The 23,535-nt window shown below is 40.3% G+C and overlaps 1 protein-coding gene across 3 annotated transcripts in view; it reads right to left on the bottom strand.

Annotated features, from left to right (window-relative positions):
* tln2b (talin 2b) overlaps positions 1-23,535 on the bottom strand; it is a 106,555-nt gene that overhangs the window by 63,964 nt on the left and 19,056 nt on the right. For 2 of the 3 annotated variants that reach the window (XM_074632926.1, XM_074632924.1), the window contains exons 2-4: positions 1,248-1,421; positions 1,064-1,161; positions 752-881 (exon numbers count right to left, since the gene is read on the bottom strand). In XM_074632926.1, coding sequence (XP_074489027.1) covers positions 752-881; positions 1,064-1,161; positions 1,248-1,383 — 364 coding nt within the window. In that variant the 5' untranslated portion in view covers positions 1,384-1,421. Of the gene's footprint in view, positions 1-751; positions 882-1,063; positions 1,162-1,247; positions 1,422-12,464; positions 12,612-23,535 lie in introns of those variants that run through there. The other variant, XM_074632925.1, reaches the window with a different exon arrangement.

The raw sequence follows: 23,535 nt of genomic DNA, 5'->3' as shown, positions 1-23,535 counted from the left end.
AATAAAGCTATCTGCCAGGCACACATCCCTCTCCTCCTCACCCAATTGAGCTTGATGGCAGCTCCATTATAATTGAAATATACAGCTTAGGGAACACCTCTGTGACAGGCAGGGATGGCACGGTTTGGGCCTTGGGAAAAACACTTTAGCATTTATTAGAAACAAGCTTGTTTGAGCTTGATAAATCATGCTCATCGTGCTCGGAACAAAAAGTGATTAGGACTTTATCAAGCATACATGAATGCTCCGAAGTACTTAACAAATGCTGCTGCTTAAGTCTGGGTAAAGCAAAAATAAATATGTGTTCTGAGTTTGTCACACCACAGAAAAATGTGTTATTAACCACTCAGCCACATTTGTATTATTAAAAAACACCAAGAATATAAAATTAGGTTTCAAAATCATGAAAAAATAAGCAGTATTCTCTGCTCAGAAACACTGACTGGAAGCGTGTCCATTGGTGGCCATGAAACCACGCCCCATTCGTGGGTGAGGGTTGATTAGTTTTATATATATATATATATACGGTATACGCATCAGGGTGCCCCGGTAGCACACCTGGTAGAGCAGGCACCCCATGTACCAAGGCTTTAAATATGAATTAATGTAATAACACAGTAACATAATGCAACTCAGTATGAAGTCAAGTGGTGTGACTGGGACTAAAAATAAAATAGAGGATGAATAATTCAATCCTTGGACGATGGCTTGACAAGATTCATATTAGCAGCACTTGGAGACTATCACTAACCTATTCTGCTGCATATGGTGACGAGCAGCTCCCCGACCGTTTTGGAGTCGTCCACCATGATGGTTTTAACTGCACCATCCAGCATTTTGATCTTTTGCGGCCTTTGTTTCTTCTTATACTCCAAAACGTCCTGAGGAAACAGGAGACAAGCACAATGACATCCGCAACCCCGCTGATAGTTCTCGGCGGGGAAATGCAGTCGCTCCTAGCGAGCAGCTAGGCATAAGGTCCCTCTGGAAAATGTAAATCGCTTTAAGAGACGATAAGTGACACTGACAGTTCTCCACCCCAAACTATATGACTTAATCTTACTCCGTTTCGCAGCATGTAGTAATCCAAGGTTCTTCCAGACTCGAGCCAGATTCCTTTCCGGGGATCATCGTCAGACAGGAAGAGGCCGTAATCTGACGCTGAAACACAAAGTGAAACATGCAAATGTAAACGCGCCTATAGATTTTGATTATGTAAATTACATTTTAATGAGTCATCCACCCACCTTGTCCTGTCTGGGCTTCTGGGACTCTCTCTCTGATGATCCTGCAGGCGTCATAGACGGGCGTGGACGGTTCAAACTGCATCGTCTTCACCACGTTGCACTGGCGCACGCAGATCTTTAGTGACAAAGCCACCATCTTGGTGGGTAGTATAATGGCCTCACCGACCTACACACCTGGACAATACAGAAGTACAGACATGTATATGTTATTATAAAGTAGGGCTGACAATCCATTCAAGTATTTAATCGCAAATAATCACATGATTGTCCATAGTTAATTGGGATTAATCGCAAATTAATGCACATTTTTATGTCCCTTAAATATAGATATGTCAAGTATGTAATCCCAAATAGACGGCCTGTGCTATGGCTGGTATCACAAGCAAATATTAAAATGTCCTCCTCTCATAAAACACTCCTGCATGAATGTGTGAAGAGAAAGTCTCAGCTGCAGACCACAACATCACAAAGCACAGAACAAATCATCACAATTATCTCCGTGGGGACATTTTCACCTGTGAAATTGAATGTGTAGCCCTGCCTCAGCAGCTCCTCATTCTCCCCTGCTGTTCTGCTGATATTAAAGGGTTAAGTGCATGGGGAGCTTCTGCCTGATTGCTGTGTGTGTAGTATTATCTGAACCAAGGCAAGCGACATAACCTTTCAGCAGATAAAAGAGAAACGAGTGCAAATCTCTCTAATCGTCAGCAATAACAGGAGCCGAGTCAAAACACAGAAAGTGACATTCCGCCGCTGCATCATTATTCGCTCTTCTCCTGGCTCGCACTCTCGCCCAGAAGCCGACTTCACTGTGAGACAAATCAGTGGGTGTTTTGTCACATACTGCAATTAGGGTGAATCAATTCAGATATTCTGAGACTCGTATGCGCAAAAAAGGAAAGAGAGAGACTGATACTGCAGAGCGTTTCTCCTCTTCCTTGACCTTGGCTTCAACAGGGAGAGGGATGAACATGATAAATAGGGCCATCTATACTCGCAAGGCTCTCTGCCTCATTCTTAACCACATTATAGACCTAAAATCTAGTTATTACATTTTCATGAACAAAAATGAGTCTGTGACACATTCAAAGCCAACCCATCTCTTCTAGAGAAGATGGGTATATCATATTAGCATAGATACAAGTTCCCAAGTACTGATGTTACTATATTCTAGCACAGCAACTAATGGTTATCTTTACACCGGCAACGACTAAGCGATTAGTTGTCAACTATCAAATTATCGACAACTATTTTGATAATCAATTAATCGGTTTGAGTAATTTCTCAAGTAATACCAGCTTCTTAAATGTGAATATTTTCTTATTTCTTTACTCCTCTATGAAGGTAAACTGAATATCTTTGAGTTGTGGACAAAACAAGACATTTGAGGACGTCATCTTGGGCTTTGGGAAACACAGATCAACATTTTTCACCGTTTCTGACATTTTATAGACCAAACAACTAATCAATTGTTCAATTGATCGACTGGAGCCGATCCCAGCTGATGTTGGGCGAAGGCGGGGTACACCTTGGACAGGTCACCGGAGTATCACATGGCTGACACATAGAGACAGACAACCATTCACACTCACATTCACACCTATGGGCAATTTAGAGTCAACAATTAACCTAACTTGTATGATGTCCATGTGCATACTCCACACAGAAGGGCCCCAAGCTGGAATCGAACCTGATACCCTATTGCTGTGAGGTGACATCGCCAACTACTGATTTTCATTATAAATTCATTTGTTTTTCTCTCTGGTTCTGTTATTTTCTCCATTAATTGATTAATCATTTGATCCATAAAACATCCGGAATGGTGAAAAATGCCCTTCACAATTTTCCAAAACCAAAGTTGGCATATTCAAACTGCTTTTTTTGTTAGATATTTATATTAATATCATAGAAGATTAGAAAAAACAGCAAATATTCACATTTGAGAAACTTGAGGGAATGGATTTTTTGGGGGTATTTTGCCTTTAGAAGATATACTGAAACAATAAAAGTAAAGTTTGGTAATCTTAAGAAACTAGCAAGAGTACAGTACACTAGATTTTTCAAAATGACCCAGCTGAAAAACCAAGCCCAGTGTTGCCAACTCTTTTCTAATGCTAGCAGCGATAGCTCCAAAAGTCACTAAATCTAAAGAGAAAGTCGTCAAGTCGGCAACACTGACAGTTCATCCGTTCCAAAGCCACACCCCAAAAATTATCATTATGAACGTAAACATATCATAATGAACATAAACATGAACATGGCTATTGTTAGTACTCACAGCTGTCAAACTAGCAGCCTTTTGGAAGACATGGGAGGAGTATGTGCAGGCAGGCAGGTAGCCCGTCCAATCATTTCATTTGAGCCAGATCACAGTCCTGCGACAGCAACAGGTACTGGATTTTTTTTCTTTTTTTGTCAGAGCATTTGATTTATTGATTGCTGTCGGGGATGTAATGAGAATTTGCACAAAAATAACAAAGAAATGTTTTTGAAGAAGATTACCAACCCTAGCTTTAAATCGATTATCAAAATAGTTGCAGATTATTTTCCTGGCGCTCAACTAATCCTTTCAGCTTTACTGTACTACATATCCTACTTCAACACTCAAAGAATTTAGTATTTCTCTCCACGACTAAAGTTCAAGTATTCACACTGACATGATTCAGATCTCAGCCGCACTTGGAAACAAAGAGTTTTTTTGTGCTCCGGATTCGCAGCTCATCCACAGACCCCCTTTGAGCCGCAGCAGAGAAAGTCTGAGAGGTAAATTTTCTATAATGATGGAGTTGTGAATGAGCCCACCTGTGACTGTGGCTCTATCATGGCCATGGGTTCCTTTCCATCCCTGAGATTTTCTTCATACAAAGTGAGAAAGACAAGCACATGGAAGAAGGGGTAATGGCGCTGCGTGAGCTCTCCTCTCTACAGGCTGGCAGAGGAGCCCCACCGAGTTTTTGTCATCCAGCTCTTCCTCAGACACTTTCTTCTAGACAAGCAGCTTCAGCAAACCCCAGACTGACAACACGACAGGCCCCATATGCGCTCACAATGTAGACTCACGAATAACAACACCCACGCACACACACATACCAAAAATATAGATTGTGAAATGTTTGTATTTTTGTGGAAGTTTTGCACAATTTTCAGACAGGTCCATCTCTGCTAAAAAAGCCAGTGTAACCTCACTCTGACGACGGGCATTTGCTAAAGATTGCTGTCGGTCTACTGCTAAAGCAACAGTCACTTTAGTATCTGCTGTGAGTAGCATCAGTCACTTCAGCGAGTAAGCACTGCAGAAACCACATGATGAAACCCGGGAGGATAATGATAATCCCTGAGCTTACAGTAGTGCGAGAGCACATTTTTCACTACGATTCTCGTGCAAACACTCCAACGCAGCCAACTCCTCATTAGCTCTGCTTTAAAGCACGGATGGCTCCACGTCTGAGAGAGGAGCAATGAGTAACAACTCACTTATCTATTTTATTACCTTTTTCTAGATCACTAGGTAGACCTAAAAATGTAATTTCAAAACACTATCTCCCGTAAGTGCATCAGAAAAGAGTCCTGCTTTGAATTAGCTGCCTCTACTCTAAATATTAAGACATGAAAACGGCCAAAGAGCAGCTTGCTGGGGAGTCTAAACACGGACAATTCAATAGAGACTAAGGGAGGCAGGAGCCATCTGGAGAGGATACAGCTCTAATGATTGACTGCAATACCAGCACCGGCGGCGCAGAGCCCGAGAGAAACAACTGCTGCCACCGCTGCACCAGTCTGTCCAGTCTGTCACACAGCAACCAAGGAGGTTACTTAAAAGAGTGTTGGTTTGTTCGGACCTGTCGTCCAAATGCTTCTAATAGAACAACGCACAGTAACAAGGTGTGGATGAGAATGAATAGCATTCCTTAAAGGACACCATGCAAACAATGCTGTACAGGGGTGCTTCAATTTCGTGGTTTCTATTTCATCAATACCAGAGTAAACGCCTGGTTGTTTCTCACGCAGCGTGGACGTGAAGATGTGGGACGTGCGGAGCAAAACAAAAGCCGAGATCAATTGTTCTTCTGAAAGAGATACGTCCGGGCTACTCGGAGCCACGGCCATGATTTCCAACTGTGAAGCAGACAAGCTCTTTACATCCGCTTTGAACGTGTTCAATGCAAAAATCATATGGCTATTACTCTACTGTATGTGTCATCCATACTGCGCAGGATTGTCCCCTGCAATTTACATCAGATGTCAGGGTGCTGTTGTCTATGGAATCAATTTATGCTGAACCACAAGAAAGTAGGACTGTCCTCGACCAAAAAAAATCTTAGTCGACACTTCTATTAGTTGATTTAATCGACAGATCTGTAAAACTGAGTTTCTCCACAAAGAATCACGCAAAAGCATTCTTGTGTTTACCAAAGATGTGCTCATAAGTTTCTTGGAAATAAGTCATTCAGCATGAAAAACGTATATAAAAAATATGACTAATCGACTAAAGAAATCTTATTTGACTAAAACCAAAACGACCTATTAGTCGACTAATCGACTATGAACAGACAGCCCCACAATTATGTTCGTTAAACAAAAAGCTGGAGATCCAGGAGGTCACAGTGCAAACATCTGACATGCTCTGAGTTAACTACTTATTACTAGTAGGACTGTGTATTGACAAGAATCTGGCGATACGATATGTATCATGATAGAGGGGTTATTCAATATATTGCGATAATGTAAGCAAGGCGATACATTGCAATTTGTTTTATCTAATTTTAGGAAAACTGTCATTGTATAAAGAATACACCATATTCATGCAATGCAATCAGAACAGTGGGATCTGCATTTGCATTTATCACAGTTCCTTTAACATCCAACATCATAGCACATTTACTGAGATGGTGCATATCTTTGCAAATGAAATAAAGTATTGACTGAGTTAATCTTTGCATGAATACTATTAATGAAGTATCGATACCATGTTTTTGAGAATCAATAGAGTATCACAAAACATAATATTGTGATACTCAATATTTTCTTACACCTCTATTAATAAGTGTAGGAATGACTTGTAGAAAATTGAGAGGAAAAGCAACTTGAGTTAAATTAGAATGAAAAATAATAACACAATCATAATGCATATAATCCCTTATTCTTAAAGCACCAGATCTAAACCATCCCCCCACATTGCTACAGGATTTTCAAGGTCAGCCCATTAAACTGAGATCACGGGAGGAACAGTAATGATTCCCTGGTAAACAAGGCTTTGTACACGCTTTTTGCTTTAGCAGAAATAGAGATGCAGATGCAAACACCTCTTGTCTTACTTACACAAACAGCCACTTAAAAGGTAGACTGGTGTGGCCACTCTAAAGCAAGCAGGATTATTGTAAAGGATGATGTTTAGATTTTAATTGGAAAAAAAAACAAATAGCCGACAACAAAGCGAGAGAATACTGTGCTGCTGCCTTCACTGAATCGGCATTTACAAACACCATATCATCTCCAGCCTGGTGGACTGTTTTTATTGTTTAAATTAAGCATGTAGCATGTCAATGGCATCGAATGGAGGGCTGAGAGTAACTCCGACCTCAGCAGTTCTCAGGACCGTTGAGCAGCAGGATTAAAGCACGTGTGCGTTGAGAAAATGCGAATTGGCTAAACTGCTCCACACCACACCTCCTTTTCTCCGAGCACAACATCAGCCTTTTATCCCCGTCTGATTGAAAGCAAGGTCAGCTTCCTGCAGGACCGTAGTATGTCCCTGGAGACCGTTACGTCTTCCTGGAACTCAGACAATGGCGGGTCACATAACGTCAAACAAGGATTGTTGTTTGGATCATCTGTGTATTCAAATCCAATAATCCTGCAACCCAGGAACTACACACATTTCTGTTCGACTCCACAATGGAGAGAAATGTGTCAAGGTCAGGTGGGTTATTTCCACCAGATGTGAAAGCTGTTTCTAAATTTAATAACTGCTTGGATATCACTTTGAGTGCTTAACATCCTTGTTTGAATTTGGTGAATCAGAGCTCCTAAAAGCACACAAGAGGTATGCATTAATCAATCACTATAAATAGATCTTTATTATGAGATGTGAGGCATACTAGATTTACAACTAACGTATAGCAAATTATTATACATCTCTTTAATAGCCCAGGGCTGTAATCTAAGTAGCAACATGGGGCCACGGAGACGTCATTCTGTCACCACATTAATAACACGGAGGAGGAGAATATGATTATGGTACATCGGGGCCAAAAGTAAAAATATTCTGCCAAAAGAATGATTGATGGAGCAGGTGTATTCTTTTACAAGGTGTGGAGGCTGTAAAAATACATTTATTACAGTACTTTTCAGATGGAAGATATAAAATCAACCATGCCCTTCGTTATATTTCCAAATGACCACTTTCTTACGCCCTGCAGAGACCATATTCGTTTCTTTATCAAGATGTCCTTGTGCTCATTTCCTTGCAAAGAACACCCACTGAATCGGGGGTCTACCTGAGTGCAATTCAAATAATTAATAAGTCAAAAGCTTTCACCTCCACCCTTATCACTTCCTCCATACGTTTCATAAATGAATTAATCATTGCTCCGGCAGAACACAGCAATCACCGGACAGCGTTATGAAGCAGAGCCGACCCTCGACATTCAAAGTTCACCAGGATTACTATAAACAAGCTGTCATATTATAAGTGGCTTGCATGGTTTTATTTCACTTAATAGAGCGTTAGTCAAGCAGCGGTTGTCGATCCAGATAAAAAAAAAAAAGGCTCTAAATTTAGAGCCACTCAGTTACACTGTTTTCAGTTGCATTCAAAAATGAACCTTGCCGCCGTGACCCAGTCTTTGGACTGCAGGCTTTGCTCCTGGGCGACACACTCTGCTCTGCTGTAATGCAATTTGAGGGTATGGATGCTGACAGAAATTATGAATCTTGCCCTTGTCGCGGGGAGGGAGGGAGGGAGCAGCTCCTCTTACGCTAAAAATATCCAGCGAAGTAGAGCGTCCTCCGGCAGCACCGTTTCAAAAGGATCCAGAGCAGAAGAATGAACCGAACAGTTTCTTCCTGCTCGTTAAAAGACAACGGCCGTTCACTAATACCTACGATAGCTGCAGATTAAAATTCTTAAATTGTAATTCTTGAAGATTAGATGGCGAAATCCTTCAGTAAATTGATAAATGATAAGAGTGGGTATCGAATGCGCTTGGCTCGGTTACATTACTGTTGAGATATTATTGGTTTAGACTGCCGAACAGCCTCACAAAGTCTCACAACACACGGAGTGATTCAATATGTACCATCCCTCATTTAGAGATGTGAAGAATGAGCTTCCTAATAGATGAAGACAGAAACAGCTACTAGAGGAGGAGAGCTCCGCCCAGCAGCTGCAGTCAGTCAACCCAGTCGTCAGACCAGTCGCTCAGTGGGAGTTGTTACTGGTGGCTCAGACAGATGTTGCCCAAACATTTTTCTTTCAGTACATCCTCTGATGGATGCAGATCGGCCCGAAACAACAAAGGACTCAGCCCACAATGATTTAATTATCATTATTAACAGCATTTTTAACCATAAATCTCTTTAAGAGCATTTACAGTATGCGGCCTCTGGTCCACTGGCGTACATCTGGTTTTTGACTGTTAACTATGCCAGACAAAATGATGTAATGATATCAAACAGGGAACCTGTTTGAAGTTAAAAGTAATTTGAGTCTAAAGAATAGTTTAGACTCAATTTATTTCTTTAAAAAAAGTAAAATGTAAAAACTACAATCAAATACTCTCAGTATTAGTAAAGTGCACTTCTTTATGTATAAGGGTAGATCACACAAATTAAACTTACTATGGGTTAATTTCTCTTTTATTAACATTGTGAATTCCTTTAAATATGTATCTCACTCCACAGATAATATGTGGGTATATATATAATTGCTGTATTTATGTCTACTGAACAGCTTGTTAAGTGGCCTTAACCACTCGATCCACACAGGTTTGCCTATTTCACACTGTTCACTGCATACCATACGGCTGGTTTCATCTCAACATACTGCGCAGTATGTTCAAGGTGGGAGGCATTTATTCCCCACAATTACATCCAGAATATAATTTCCTTCCAGCAAAAATGCAACACATATCACTTCTTTGTTCATTAATTATAAAATGTCTCACATACAGTATAATACCTATACACAGTATGCACTTACTGCAGTTTAAAAGGCAAAAAGGCAGCTAACGTTTATGTATTTGATACCTTTTTATTATTATTTTTGTTTTCATTTTATTGTATTTTCTTTTATTTATCTATGTACTTTTATTTACTATTTACATCTATATTTTCCCCTAAATTTTAATTTTGGCAATTTGCTTAATGTCATAGTTCTTTCCTTCTGATTGCGCTCTTGGTTCCAGGGAAGGTAGGGAGGGATAAGCGGTGGGTACAATGTGGGGTAATGTCTGTACAAATTTGGTATGTTTGTATATGTGTGTATATGTTTATATAATGCAAAACTCTTTTAATAAAGTAATACAAAAAGCAACTTCACCTTTGTCAAATACAGTATATCAGTGCTCACACTGCAACATAAACCTGAACCAAAATACAGTAGATAACAGCCACCTTGATATTACTGTTACATGTATGTTTTCCAGCTCAACTAACACATCAGTATTTTCAGTTGTTGCTCAAAGAAACAAACAAAAGGACAGCTGGGCTGATTGAGTGTTTTGGCACTCTGGACATGATTTATTCATTTTTGTATCTATAGACGTGCCTGTGCGTTGTACGTCAAACGACAAACCGACCGAGAAGCTCAAGTTTGCCTGTCGTCTGAGATGCGACCTGTGAGCAATCAGTGAAGTGTAATCAGCTCCTTTATGCACGGATCACACCGATCACAGGAGGAAGTATGATGAAGTGTGGTGACTGCACATTCTGCTTTATTTACTGAGGTGATGACGCTATTTGTGATGAAGACATTTACATTTCTACCGCTTGTATTTTTTCATAAATTATCCTTCCATCCTCAATGGATACCCATGAGTCTCCCCTTTACATGCCCACTTTATAATAATCACATGCAGTTTTCTTTGCATGCAGTGTAATTGTGATATTTTCGCCTATTCTAAAATGGTGTATTTTAATATTTCTGCATACTGATGTCCCTAAACAGTCTTGAAATTACATAAATTGGGTATAACTGGAAAGCTGAGACTCTTGTGGATCCAATGAGCCCAACTGTATTCATGTGTGATGATGTTAGTCCCCATAGTAGCCATTTCATATAATGAGATCATTTTTTAAAATTTGACCTCATTGTATAAAATGACTTGTGGTAACCTCTAGGATAATCACAGCCCCATGAAACTTTACAACCACAAACTAAAGACCTAGGGAATTCAGAGGATGGATGGCTGTCGTAGTTGTATTCAAAATAAGGGGGTTTCTGAGCAGTTTCAAGAACAGAAGTTCTCACCATCCAATCTCCAAATGTCAAAAGTTTTTTAAACCAAATCACAGCATGGCTTTTTTATTGTGTTCCTCAAGGTCTTCATGTGGTATTTTAGAGGGCTTATTCATTTTTATAAATTCTCGAGTGGTAAAAAATGGTCAAATTTAGCACCAAATCTGTGTAACAAATGGTATCAACCCAAAAACTGCTGCAACAACTTATGAAACATAATAGAGCACGGGAATGACCATCACAAACTTCCATTATAATGTTCTGAACCCTTTTACACTTTCATAATTAATTCGATTATTTCTGATTTATGACCATAAAACAATTTGACACACAGTGCTGAGCTGCATCTCATATTAATCTTCAGGTTCACAGCTTTCAGATGATGTACACCACTTCTATGTGACATCTACTGTCGACCTGCTTTCTCCCTCCTAAAGACACCCTGTACCCCCCTAAAAAAAAGACTAAATCGGGTCTAAGTGGGTCTCTAATGGTTAATGACTATTTCTAATTCAGCATCACTACATCCTCATGGACCCTTGACCCAAATTTCTATTTGTGATTGACACAGCCTACCCCAAAAAGAAAATATTTCAGTAGATTGCAAATTCAAACCAAATCAAAGACAGTGTCCTCCTATATATATTCCTTCAGCCGGGTCACTCAAACCAATAGGGAGACTTCCAGTAATAAGCCTTCTGTTTCTCCTCTCTGCTACACTACACAAAGTGATACAAGTGGGACTATGTGCCAGCAATATAGTATGACATAATTGAAATGCTATTTTATCAAATGTCGACAGACAGGCGCAGGAAGATAAAGGAGTATCAAGAAAAGACTATGCAGATGTGACAGTAATTAGTGCAAGAATATGTAAGTACAAGGCAGACGAAGAGAAGGCTCATGAAATCATTGCATCACAACTACAAAAAGGTCACAATTAAGATGCCAACCCCGCTCTTTGTATCTCAACGTCAATCTGTCTCTCTAGTACACCATGCAACAAAATCAAACTGATGCAGCCCTCTCCTTGTGTGAAGCAGTGGCTTGTGAGAGCTGCCTGCCACACATTTACGTTATTATACAACGGAGTCAGACGAAACGTGTGAAAAAAAACAAGCACAATATCTTATGAACTGTGTAACAAATTGTGTGGGAGTTAATGCCCGAGCTTGTAGCACAAGTAAATACAGTACAATAGGTAGAAGGTGAGGGGAATGTGGGAGTTTGCGTGCATAACAGCACACACACAAACCAAACAGGCTTCATTCACTTAAGTATTCAACATGCAGTGGGCTGTGAGTATTAGACAACACACCTCTGGCTCTCATCAGTACATTCTGCCTCAAGTGTCATGTCCTGTAAATCAGGCGACTCCAATCTCCGGTCTGTGCTGCCTCCCCAGCACTGAGCCTCTCTCTCTCTCTCTCTCATACTTCAGTAGCTGACTGCCTTCTACCACTCGCATGCTGATTACAGTATCAAGAGCAGTGGAACGGAACATACACTGGCTTCTCTCCAAAGTGTGATACACAGAGGGACTCTATCAGCATTTTATATCCTCTGGCATGCTGTAAAGGAAGACACACAAAGGCGGAGATTCACTCTTCTGGCTCTTTAAGCAAAAGCAAACATTTAACTAAGAACGCCATAAGAAGCAGACATACATCAGTTTAATCGTGACGTTGCTGTTTCTATTCTCCTGCACAATGTTTTGTGTTATTATCCCGTACTAGTGAAGCATTAGACCTCCCACTTACCAAGATGGTAATGTATAACTGCATCAAAGAGGTCTCGGTAACAATAAAATCCCCAGTTGATGGTGAGTGAAACCATGCTGTTGCAGGAGACGAGGTTCAGGGAGAGGCCATGTTGTTGGCCCATTGTTTCCAGATCAGCAACTCTGCCCACAGTTGCCATGGCTGCTGCTGTGCCCACCTTTTCCTGGACATATAAGGCTGGACAGCAGCATCAGCCACTCTGCCCTCAGGTTCACGGCTGCAACTACTTCCAGGGTCATCTTGGTGTACTTTAGGGCACGCTCCGCAAGTGATTTCAACTGAAGTCAGCTTTTAAATGTCAAGCAGACAAGGTCAAAGAGGAAGCTTTGACAATGTTAAAGACTGCTTTATCGGTGTACATGACTGTACTTTACAATCCCAGTTTTCATCCAGAAGGCCTCTCAGCTATCCTGTCATAAGTACATGGAAATGTTGAGCAGAAAAAGAGATTGAGGGAGTTGACTTTGATTCGCTTTGATAGCGCGTGTCTGAAAAATGAAAAAACCTTTATGTGAGAGTGTCACTTCAGTTTAACTGCTTTGTAGGAGGTTCTACAGAGAAACATAATGTAACATGCTGCACTTTGAGAATAAGAAAATGTCTGTGATATCGTCTACCGGCACATTGATCCCCACAGTGTAGTGAAGAAGACGTACGCGTACAAAAGACAGACAGAATGTACAGAGAGAACACTTAAGCAAGAACCTTTTCCCTCCACGCAATTAGCCAAACAGCTTTCCAGAGGGTTCCCTCCCAAGATGATGGATGATTAGTCAACATCTAGAGCGAACAATAAAAGTTGAAAGCAAACTGTGTGAGGCCAAAGCAAACGAAAAAGCCCATTATTCAGTTAACTTGGGAGTTACATTCCAAGCGCGGTATCGTTGTGCGACTCCTCGCAGCTTTGTTTTTCTCTCAGCGAGGACTAAAAGCACTGGAGAGTCAAATGTTTAAATTGGCTGAAGAAGGCGTATACAACAACTTTCCCTCAGACTGTACACTTCAGAGAGTTCTTCAAGCGGAGGCCGGCCGACAAATTGGAAGTCTTTTCTGAAGAATGCTTCAAGACAAACGTATTTTTAACAAGATAGTTTTACTGGTATATTCTACTGGAACAATCCCAAAGTGAGGAGAGGATGAAAGTGAGGATGCTATATAAAATAAGTGCAGTACTTCGTCATGGATGAGACTTTGGGACACAGAGGTTTGATAAATTCCCAAAACATCCATGGACATCCTGCCAGGCTGTTGCTGGATCATTTGACTAATCGTTTTTTTTGGTCTTAGTCAATTAAGATTTTTTTAGTCAATAAGTCATTCTTTTATGCTTTTTTCATGCTGAATGATTTATTTCCAAGAAACTTCTGAGCACATCTCTGGTAAACACAAGATTTAAAGTGGTGCTTTTGTGTCATTCTTTGTGGAAAAACTCAGTTTCACAGATCGGTCGATTAAATCGATTAAGAGGGAGCTTTGACAATGTTCGATTAGTTGAGTGTTAGTCGACTAAAGGCCCTGACACACCAAGTTTGGGGTCGTCGGTGAGCGTCTGTCAGCCTAGTTTTTGCGGTGTGTGCCGCACCATTGGCTCTAGTCTGCTTGAGTCGGAGGTTTTTTCACTGATTCAGCATGTTGATTCGGCTGATTGGCTGTTCATCTTAAACGAATCAGTGCATAAGAAGAGAAACGTGACGAAAGCAAGAAAACAAATGAAGTCAAGAGGGCACACACAGAAGGCTCTTTTCATTTCCATCTTCATCTCATCTGATCGTTCCAATACACAGATATTTTCACAACGACATGGCCATCTGGAGTGACGAAAAGTGGTGAGTGAGAGTGGTGTGAAAATGGCAAACGCTGCTTTGTTTCATTCATTCATAACAACGGCTTGTATATCCGCAGTCCTCTGCCTTACAGTTTCAAGTTTTGAATGATGAATACAGGCTACCACTACCTGCTGGTAGGGAAAGTTATTTCCTCTCATGCAGGCGCAGGACATACGTTCTAGCTGGCCGTCAGGTATAGTCTTTGCAGTGTGTCCGAGTGAAACACAGGCGACGTGAGGCGATGCAACAGACGGCCTTTGTCGCTGCTAGTTCTCTGATGTCGGTTTGGTGTGTCTGGGCCTTTAGAATTTCTTTGGTTGAGGACAGCACTACATTTGTGCTTGCATATTTGAATATGCGATTGACAAAAAAGTAAATTTCAGGTTAATTTAAATTCAATAGAAACATTCATAATGGCAAAAACTTGCTCTCACACATGCTCTCCAAAGTATCTTTCTTCAAAGCATCTTTTCTTTGCAAGAAAGATTTCTCAAATATTGAAAAGGGAGGAAAAATCGTTCAAAGAAAACATAAATACATCCTCCTGATTTTGCCATAGGAGCACAAGTGTAGACCACTCTGTTATTCTTGCATTTCCAAAAGAAGTTGAGAGAAACATAATATGAATATTTACTACAGAGTATACTCTGTGCTTGAAAAGTGCATGATAAAGTGACAGAATTTTGCAATCACAGTAACAACAGCTCTTGTAATCTGTTAATTTCCACCCCTGGGATCAGCTTAGGACATGTGAAAGATATAATGCAGCACCAAGTGAGATAAACTAAAATGTCACAACAAGGACACAGAAACCCCCCTCTCCATTTCAACCCCTAAACTACGCCCAAATGTTCCTGATTACTAGAAACAAACATCTCTGGCTTAAATCCTCCTCATAAACATCTGGTCAACTAACCACCCACCCACACTCAGCATGGATATCCTCAGCATATTGTGCAACAGGGTCAACTGATGAGAACCACGCTGACTACTTTAAATTCTTCAGAGCCGAGTGGACGGATGGGAAAACACAGCGATGCACCTCTGGACACATCTTGCGGTTGGACCCATACTGAGATAGAGCAGCCACACGATACGGAGTGGAGCATGTAAGGGATGCTGCCATGCTTAGTTAAGGACTCACAGGCTCACTATTTCATGCTCCACATCTGCTGGTTACCATAGCAACCCCGTTTTTTTGGGGCAATTCCCAGGTCAGGTGGCTTCTGTCAGCTCTGAAAGGGAAAAAAAGTGGGGCCTCTTCTACGCAGTGCAGTTTACAAAAGAAACCAATGAATGATAAAAGGCTCTGACTTTCATTAGTGGTTCTTAAGATGGTCACTGAAGTTTCTTCAATGGTTACACACACAGTGTTTAAAGAGACAAGCTGTCACTGCTGCACATCAACTGTCACTTCTGCGGAACTTGCTCTGCAGTTTCTCACGAGGCTAGATAAAAAGACTCGGCTGTAAATCTTCAAGGATTTCAGTAGATATTCTACAACTGGAAAAACTAAATAAAACCAAGGCACAAACAGGAGGGGCATTATGCGAGACAGACACTATTATTACTGCTGAATCATAGCTTTTGTGACTCAGCAAAACACGAGCTAGAAAACTGAAAGCAACAAAAGCAAACAAAGACCTCTCCTATACACAGTCATGCTACATTTGTAAACACAGTCACTATTTTAGCAGTCCCACTGTGCTGTCTCTGCACTTTTGTGAAGATAAACTAAACTAAAAAACTCATCTGTTTTTCATCGGCGCTGCATCGTTTATGCTTCCTACGTGCAAAACCACAGTAAATTGCAGAAAGCAGGGATTTGCTATTTACTACATGTGTTAGCGTGAACCACGATAAATGGATCAGAAACTTTGAAAAGAATGGGTGTATATCAGAAGGGCTTTACAATTACAAGCTGGTCATTATGACAGCATGGGTGCAGTTGAATGCCCCAGTGTGGGTTTCATACAAACAGAAGCAGCGGGAGTCGATCATTAGGAGCAGGCGTCTGCAGGGCCGGGTTCCAGTAGCTCAGCCAGAGCCTGTGTGAGAGGTTCCCCCATCTCACCGGGGAAGTCCAGAGGAAACATGCCGCCGGCCAAGCGCTCCCCAGTTCCCCTCTCTTTAACCTGATTACTGTAATGAGCTTAGAGACTGGTGGATGCACAACATCTTATGTGGATGTGGACACACAACACACTGCACTCACTCACTCTCTGCACTCTCACTGGCAGCTAAGTGCGAAGCCCATCATCAGACTCAAACCCAGAATAGCTAGATGGCTCATAGACCATAGAAACCGTTATGGGTAATGGATGAGAACAGGAAAATTTCAATTTGGTCAAAGGTGAAGCAGGTTTTAAGGGCAGCTCAGAGAAAAAGGTGTTCAAATGCCAAGGAAATGATGCCAGCCAAATAAATTTGAATCTAAATGGTGAGAATTGTGCGTGAAGAAGCTCACGGTTACTTAGCACTTCTCTTAAAGTAAATCATTTTGACCCTCAGACCTTGATTTTAAGTTGCTAAATGTGAGATTGGGAGCATTTCTATTGCCTCTGCACGGCTCTCAACATGGCGACAACTGAGCCGGCAGTTTGTAGCTGACAGAGCTAGTAACGGTGTTACCCTGGGGGGGAACCGGAGGGTAGGTGCTACACTTCTGTGACAGCGCCGTCGGTCGGTACGGCGCTATCAGCTGTAATCGCAATATGAGAGCAGTTCAGAGCGGCGGCCGTGAGCTAGCCAGTGGGGCACGCTCACATGCACTAACATGCATTAAAAAGCATGCACAGCTGGATAACAATACACACAGAGGGAGAGTGATTTCATTCTCTGCTCAGGTAGACATTACTCCTCTACATCTAGTTGTTTAATGCTATATTAATGCTCTGAATGTTGTATAGCGAACCTTTAGGCACTACACACCCTACAGCCAACTCGATTCATACTGTGCCTCCTGCAAACAGGTGAGACATGCTTAAATCAAGGTGTGTCCACCTTTAGTCACTATAAACAGATAGATTCTGACTCTGTGTCTGCACACTAATACATGTTAAGGATAGGTTATTAGATCATCTGAGTCATAAAAACTCAAAAGTAATGATTTTAGTTGTGCCAAGCTGACAAACCAACAACAAAGAAAGACACCAAGATGGACCGAACCAATCATGTTCTTAGGACATAAGTTAACGTCTACAGAGGAGAACGTTTTTAGCACACATGGAGGATACCAATAACACTGAGTTTGGGATAAGTCCTGCATCTAACTATAGTACTTCATCATGGATGGGACTTTGGGACACAAAGGTTTGATAAATCCCAAAACATCTATGGACATTCTGCCAGGCTGTTGTACGTGTTGCTAGTTCAATCAAGAGTATCAAGAAGGTGCATGTTTGCTGCATTTACATGGGAGTAACTCTGCCAGACACCATGTGTGAAGTTGTTGTAATATATCTGCCTCTTGCTGCCAGGTGCAGCTCTAAATTATGATTAATAGACCCATCACAGTTGTGTATGTTGACTAAACACCAGTGTACAAATGCACAGTAATGAACAGATTCTCTCTAGTTGCAGACTTACCGAATGTTATGATAGCCGCCACGTTATCAGGCTGCACAAAACAGCTTTAAAGAAACAGGGAAATAAAACTCCATAAACACTACGTTATGCAAATTTAGCAAAGTATGCAAAGTCCAGATGTATTAAGTGACAAAAAAATATATAATATTATATATTATAATTATATATAAAAACATTTAGTGATTTCTTACAGGCTAAATAGTTTCAAATTTTGGGTTTATTATTGCATTTGTATAATTAATGTCCAAAGAGCCTCTAGCAAATTGGATAATCACGCAGTCGTTCCAAGAAATTAAAAGTGTACATATTTAATTGCAATGCTTCGGCAAAAAAACATGGACATACTACTGTATACCGAGAAAGGAAAGAGTGCAAGCTTAAGGCACTACTAGTCATTTTCAGAGTTGCTGTGCATAACAACTTTGCAGAAGTGAGGGTAGATTTAAACAGCAGTGTGGGAGGTCCTCTTGTCTACAATCACTGCATTTAGACATAACTTTCATAATATTCTTACTCACATTTTATGACATAGAGATTTTTCACAATATAAGTACTAAGTAACCTTCGTACCAACCGGTTTACCCAATTTGTTTAGAAGATTAACAAATAAACAGCAAATAACAACCCTCTGGAAACCTGGGTCTAAAGGTGTTTACATGGTTTAGTGTACTTTACAAGGGCAGGTTATTTTCCTCCCTGCAATCCGAGTGTAATTAAGTCTGTTACCCTGCCTGTCAAGACAGAACATTTGGTGAAGGACACAGTGAATGTAAGAACAGTTCTCAAATTGACTGAAAATGTGAGATTATTCTGTCCTTGAAGAAAATATTTTTGTATGGCTTACACTGTGCTGATTAAAAATACATGCAACTGCAACAATTCAGCCAGCCTTGGTATGGGCTGTGTCACAGACTGTATGGTCGAAAACACGGATGACTCCCAGACCGAACAACACCGTGGCAGCGACCTGTCAATCACAAGGTATCTCGATAACGATATACATGGTGATATAGCATGTTTTCTGGTAATTCAATAAATAAATAGTCTATATGAAATAACCACATGGTAAAGCCTGTTTTTGTACAGTATATTCCTGTGTGAATCAAATACTTGACAAATGAAAAGTACTGAGTATTTTCTCATTTTAAGAACTTGAGTGCAAAATGAACATAACAGTGGTAAGTGGATTTATAGAGAAAAAAATAAATATATATACAGACCTATTGCGACAGAAGCAATAGAGAGAAATATATACAATTGACATTTTGATATCATATATTGTCATATTGCCCAGTCCATGCCCTAAAGCATCCCCTGCTTTATGGTCTATTCTACTTTAAATGGGACCATAATTTATTAAATGAACATCATGCTGTATTGAAAAAGACTTGAAACTAGTGATTGAGACCATAAACTCATGTTTACAATGTTTACTGAGGAAATAAATGAAGTGAGAAGTAGGGTCATTTTCTCATAGACTTCTATACAATCAGACTTCTTTTTGCAACCAGAGGAGTCGCCCCCTGCTGGCTGTTAGAAAGAATGCAAGTTGAAGGCACTTCAGCATTGGCTTCACTTTTCAGACCCAGAGGTAGCCCACTGGGCTGTATAAAGATACACATGGTACTTTCTGAGGGGCTGTCAGATGAAGATGGGGTTTGATCAATGCTAACAAGCAAAAAGAGAGTTTGTTACTGACTGACTACCACTTGGAAAAAAAATCTCATCAGTTTCTGGGTACGCTGCGTCCCTTGAATCACACCACTTACTATCTCACAGCTCTGCAAGTTTATTCTCCTTCATCCTCCAAAAGAGGAACAGGATTTCCTTAAGTGGCACAAAGACACTATCCATTTAGGGTTTGTGTGGTGGTTTGCCGGATGTATAAACTGCAATACAGAATTGAGCCCGGAGCCAGCATGTGGCATCTTGAGGTTAATGAAACTCAAGCCCATTACAAAAAAAGAAAGCTATTCACTGTGTTGATTTACCTGAAGTCCACTCAGTGATTGGTAAAGCACACATATCCTGAGAGAGTGAGAAGGATCCCTGGTGCACGATGCAGACTCCACAAAGCAGCGATGTTTACAGAAAAAGACATTCTACCTCTGAGATGTCGTTAAATTACCCTTTGCATCACAATGTCCACTTATACCATAGTGTTTCCTAAATGATCAAACTTGCATCTGTAGTGAATACAACTCACTACAAAATACCACAAAGTCAAGTTTCTGCAAAGATGTGTAGTTATTATCCTCTGTGTTGGAGATATGTCTTACTGTAATAGCACAAAAACAACACATCTACCTTCCACAATTGTCATGCTAATCTCAGTTTCTTTCATCGTGTCCTGTCCACAGGAGAACAGGCTCATTTGTAAGATACTGCAGCTTTGCAGAATCACTTGAAGCCTCATGTCGTTCTGTACAAGTCTGTTAGCTTTCTCTGACTAATGCTACTCAGACAAACTGAAATGGAACTGCAGGAGAAGACAGTCTTATCACTTCTGTCTGAGAACCAATTTTGAACCAATGTGACCGTCAGGCTCCGTACATGCAGACAGAGAAAATGTAGCATACAAAGAAAATCCTGTATTACAGAATTTGACGGATGGCATTTACGATACAGAGGGTGTACTGTGAAAGAATATATTCTAGTCTATTTTTAGACATGCTAGCAGCATGACCCTGGGGACGGCATTGTAGGTCGGTTGGTCCACCACGTTGGTCCAGATTGAAATATCTCCACAACTATTGGACTATTATTCATGGTCCCCAGATGATGAATCCTAACAACTGCCAGATACATGTCACTGCCTCTCATACTAATATCCAAACATGCACACACACATACCCAAACATACCCTTCTTAATACAATCTAATCTTTGCTCCTTATCATATCATCACATTTTTTGCATTCAGCTGTTTTTTTGCACTGTCTTCATTTTATGCGATGATGCTTTTGTGTTATTGTTCCACTGTTTGTATCTATTGTTGTATTATGTGATTTCATGATGAATGTGTTTATATACTTGGCTGCAACCAAATTTCCCCTGGTGGGATAATAAAGTCTGACTTGACTGGATAAATCATCATACCTGCTTTATGTTATTGTCTGTCTGTCCATTACGCCTGTCTTCTACTCTATGTACATATGTCACTGTGTAATTTTTATTTTGTCATGTCACTCACCAATAAACAAAAATAAATAAGAAAATAAATGAGAAAATAAATAAATAAATAAATAAATAAATTTGGTGATGCCCATCTACTGAAGCGCTATCATTAGGTCAAATTTTAATTTGTCCAATAGATTGGTTTATGACCAAATACCTGCAAAATTAACGGCATTCCCATCAGCCTCAGATGTAGGCCTACTTTGTGTTTAGTGCTAATTAGCAAATGTTAGCATGCTAACACACTAAATTAAGACGGTGACCATGGTCAACTGTATACCTGCTAAACATCAGCATGTTAGCATCGACATTGAGAGTTATGTTAAAGTGGACATGAAGCAGTCAACCATTTTAATCTGATTTACTAAATGGATTTTCACTCTAAACAACAATTATACAACAAACGTGACGAATGAAGCCAGTGTTATAGCATTTATTGAAATGGAACTTGCCGGTAGCTTCCAATAGCTAGCTACCGGCTCAACATTAGCATACCAAAACCACCATCACAAAGTAAAACTATATTTTCCTGCAATTTATTTTCCATATTAACTGCCAAAAGGTGTTTTTTCTAATATATTTGGGCACTACAAGTGACAAAACGTGTTTCATGTCCTCTTTAACATGTCGACATTAGCATTTTGCTCAAAGCTCCGCTGTGCCTTAGTGCATTCTCACAGAGCTGCTAACATTGCAGTAGTTACATATTTTGGGACAATACATCATAAAACCAACTATTTGATAAAATAAATTTTCTATAATATTGCTTCATAGACAACTTTGGTTTTATGTTTTGAACAGCTCATTCACTACTTCAGATAACTGAATTACTTTGATGTTGAGGCCTACAAAAGTCTCTTTCATAGCATATTCTCATCATCTGCTGATTTCTGGCTACGACAAGTTAATTGCTCTCTCAGCTGAGCAGATTTTCCCACCACACGCACAACAAAAACAGACTTTACACATCATAATATCATTATACAGCACGGCAACACGATGCCTCAGCGTAATGGTGAATTTAACATTTTCGTGCGGCTGATTGTCACATTGTGGACACCAGGGGCATTCCCGGGGCAGCGTATTCCTGATTGCTGTCAGCTATGAGTGACCCAGCTACTGTGTAGCTCAGCAATTTGCCGCGGCGTGTCATGCTTTCTGAGATTCGCTAATTGCCTCAATGAATTCTGCCACCATAGCACACAACTCATTAATGCTGACACAGACTCCTAATTAGTTAAGTGGAGGCATTCAGCCAGCTGATAACTTGGATTCTTATTATTTCTGCTTTTTGAGTAACTATAACAACAGTTCATTATCTGTACTAAACACAACACCTACATCAACAGCCTATTAGGAATAAATGTTATTTCCACGGCAATTCATCGTTAATTGAGGAGTGATAGCACACATTAGAACATTGGCAATCATCTGCTGCAGAGAGTGTGTGGATGTGAATTTCAAGTAAAGACCAGGTGAAAACAAAGAATCAGGACATCAAAGAGGTGATAATCTACCCGCGTTGTACACCAGCTTCTCCTGTACTTACTATTTATCCTCATATCAGTTAATGTCCTCATTAAAAAGCCCAACAACTGCTCGTCTCTTGATCTATTCAGAAGAACATCTGGGAATCATCAAACTATCACTACATGTATTTAAATTTTTACCCCTTGGGGATCAATAAAGTAAAAAAATGACAGAATGAACTAGGCTCCAGCATGGATTTAATTGGATCCTTTGTCCAAAATATGATTTACAAACTTGTATCTTCATTGAAGGGCAGAAAATGTGCTCAGGAGAGGCAGGAACAAAAAGAGGAACAGTGGCTAATAGGGCTGACAACACGGGGAAGCATTTAATATTTGGTCTGTAATGATCTGTCTGAATTCAAAATTCATAAATGCAACAGGCCATTCTTCGTATTCCAGCTGGGGGAAGTTTGTAAAGTGCACTGTCACTTTGATCTATTGCATGCTGTAAATTAGGCTTTTGCTGTTCTCCTCTCTGACACAAAATGGAGGACATTAGCATGTCGTGTCAAACGGGCCAAATGAGAAGTAAGCATTTTGGATTCTCCACCATTATAAATCACAATAACGGTGAATGTAAAATGCAATTGCCTTACAGTAACATTAAGACAACAAATCTGAGGAGTCAGCTCTTAGCTTGTAACCAAAGTGAGGCAGCAGATGAAGCATCAGTTCTACAGCAACAGTGCAGTTTAGGATTAGAGGCTACTCACTGTCAGTTAATTCAATCTAACTTGTTTTTGTTTTAATGGGGACAGCCCTGGTGGGCATCATGAGGACATTCTTGTTGTATAGTAAGTCAGGAGGCAGACTCTAAAACAATTTAGTGGGCTAAAGGTTGAAAGTACACAAGTAAACACAGTGCAAGTCCCAAATTGAGCAGCACATGATTTCCAGACAGGAATAATGGAATCTCTCACTAAAAAAC

The sequence above is a fragment of the Sebastes fasciatus genome, chromosome 4 (genome assembly GCF_043250625.1).
Source record: "Sebastes fasciatus isolate fSebFas1 chromosome 4, fSebFas1.pri, whole genome shotgun sequence".
In the NCBI taxonomy this organism is placed as follows: domain Eukaryota; kingdom Metazoa; phylum Chordata; class Actinopteri; order Perciformes; family Sebastidae; genus Sebastes; species Sebastes fasciatus.
This window is presented reverse-complemented; position numbering and strand designations above follow the sequence as displayed.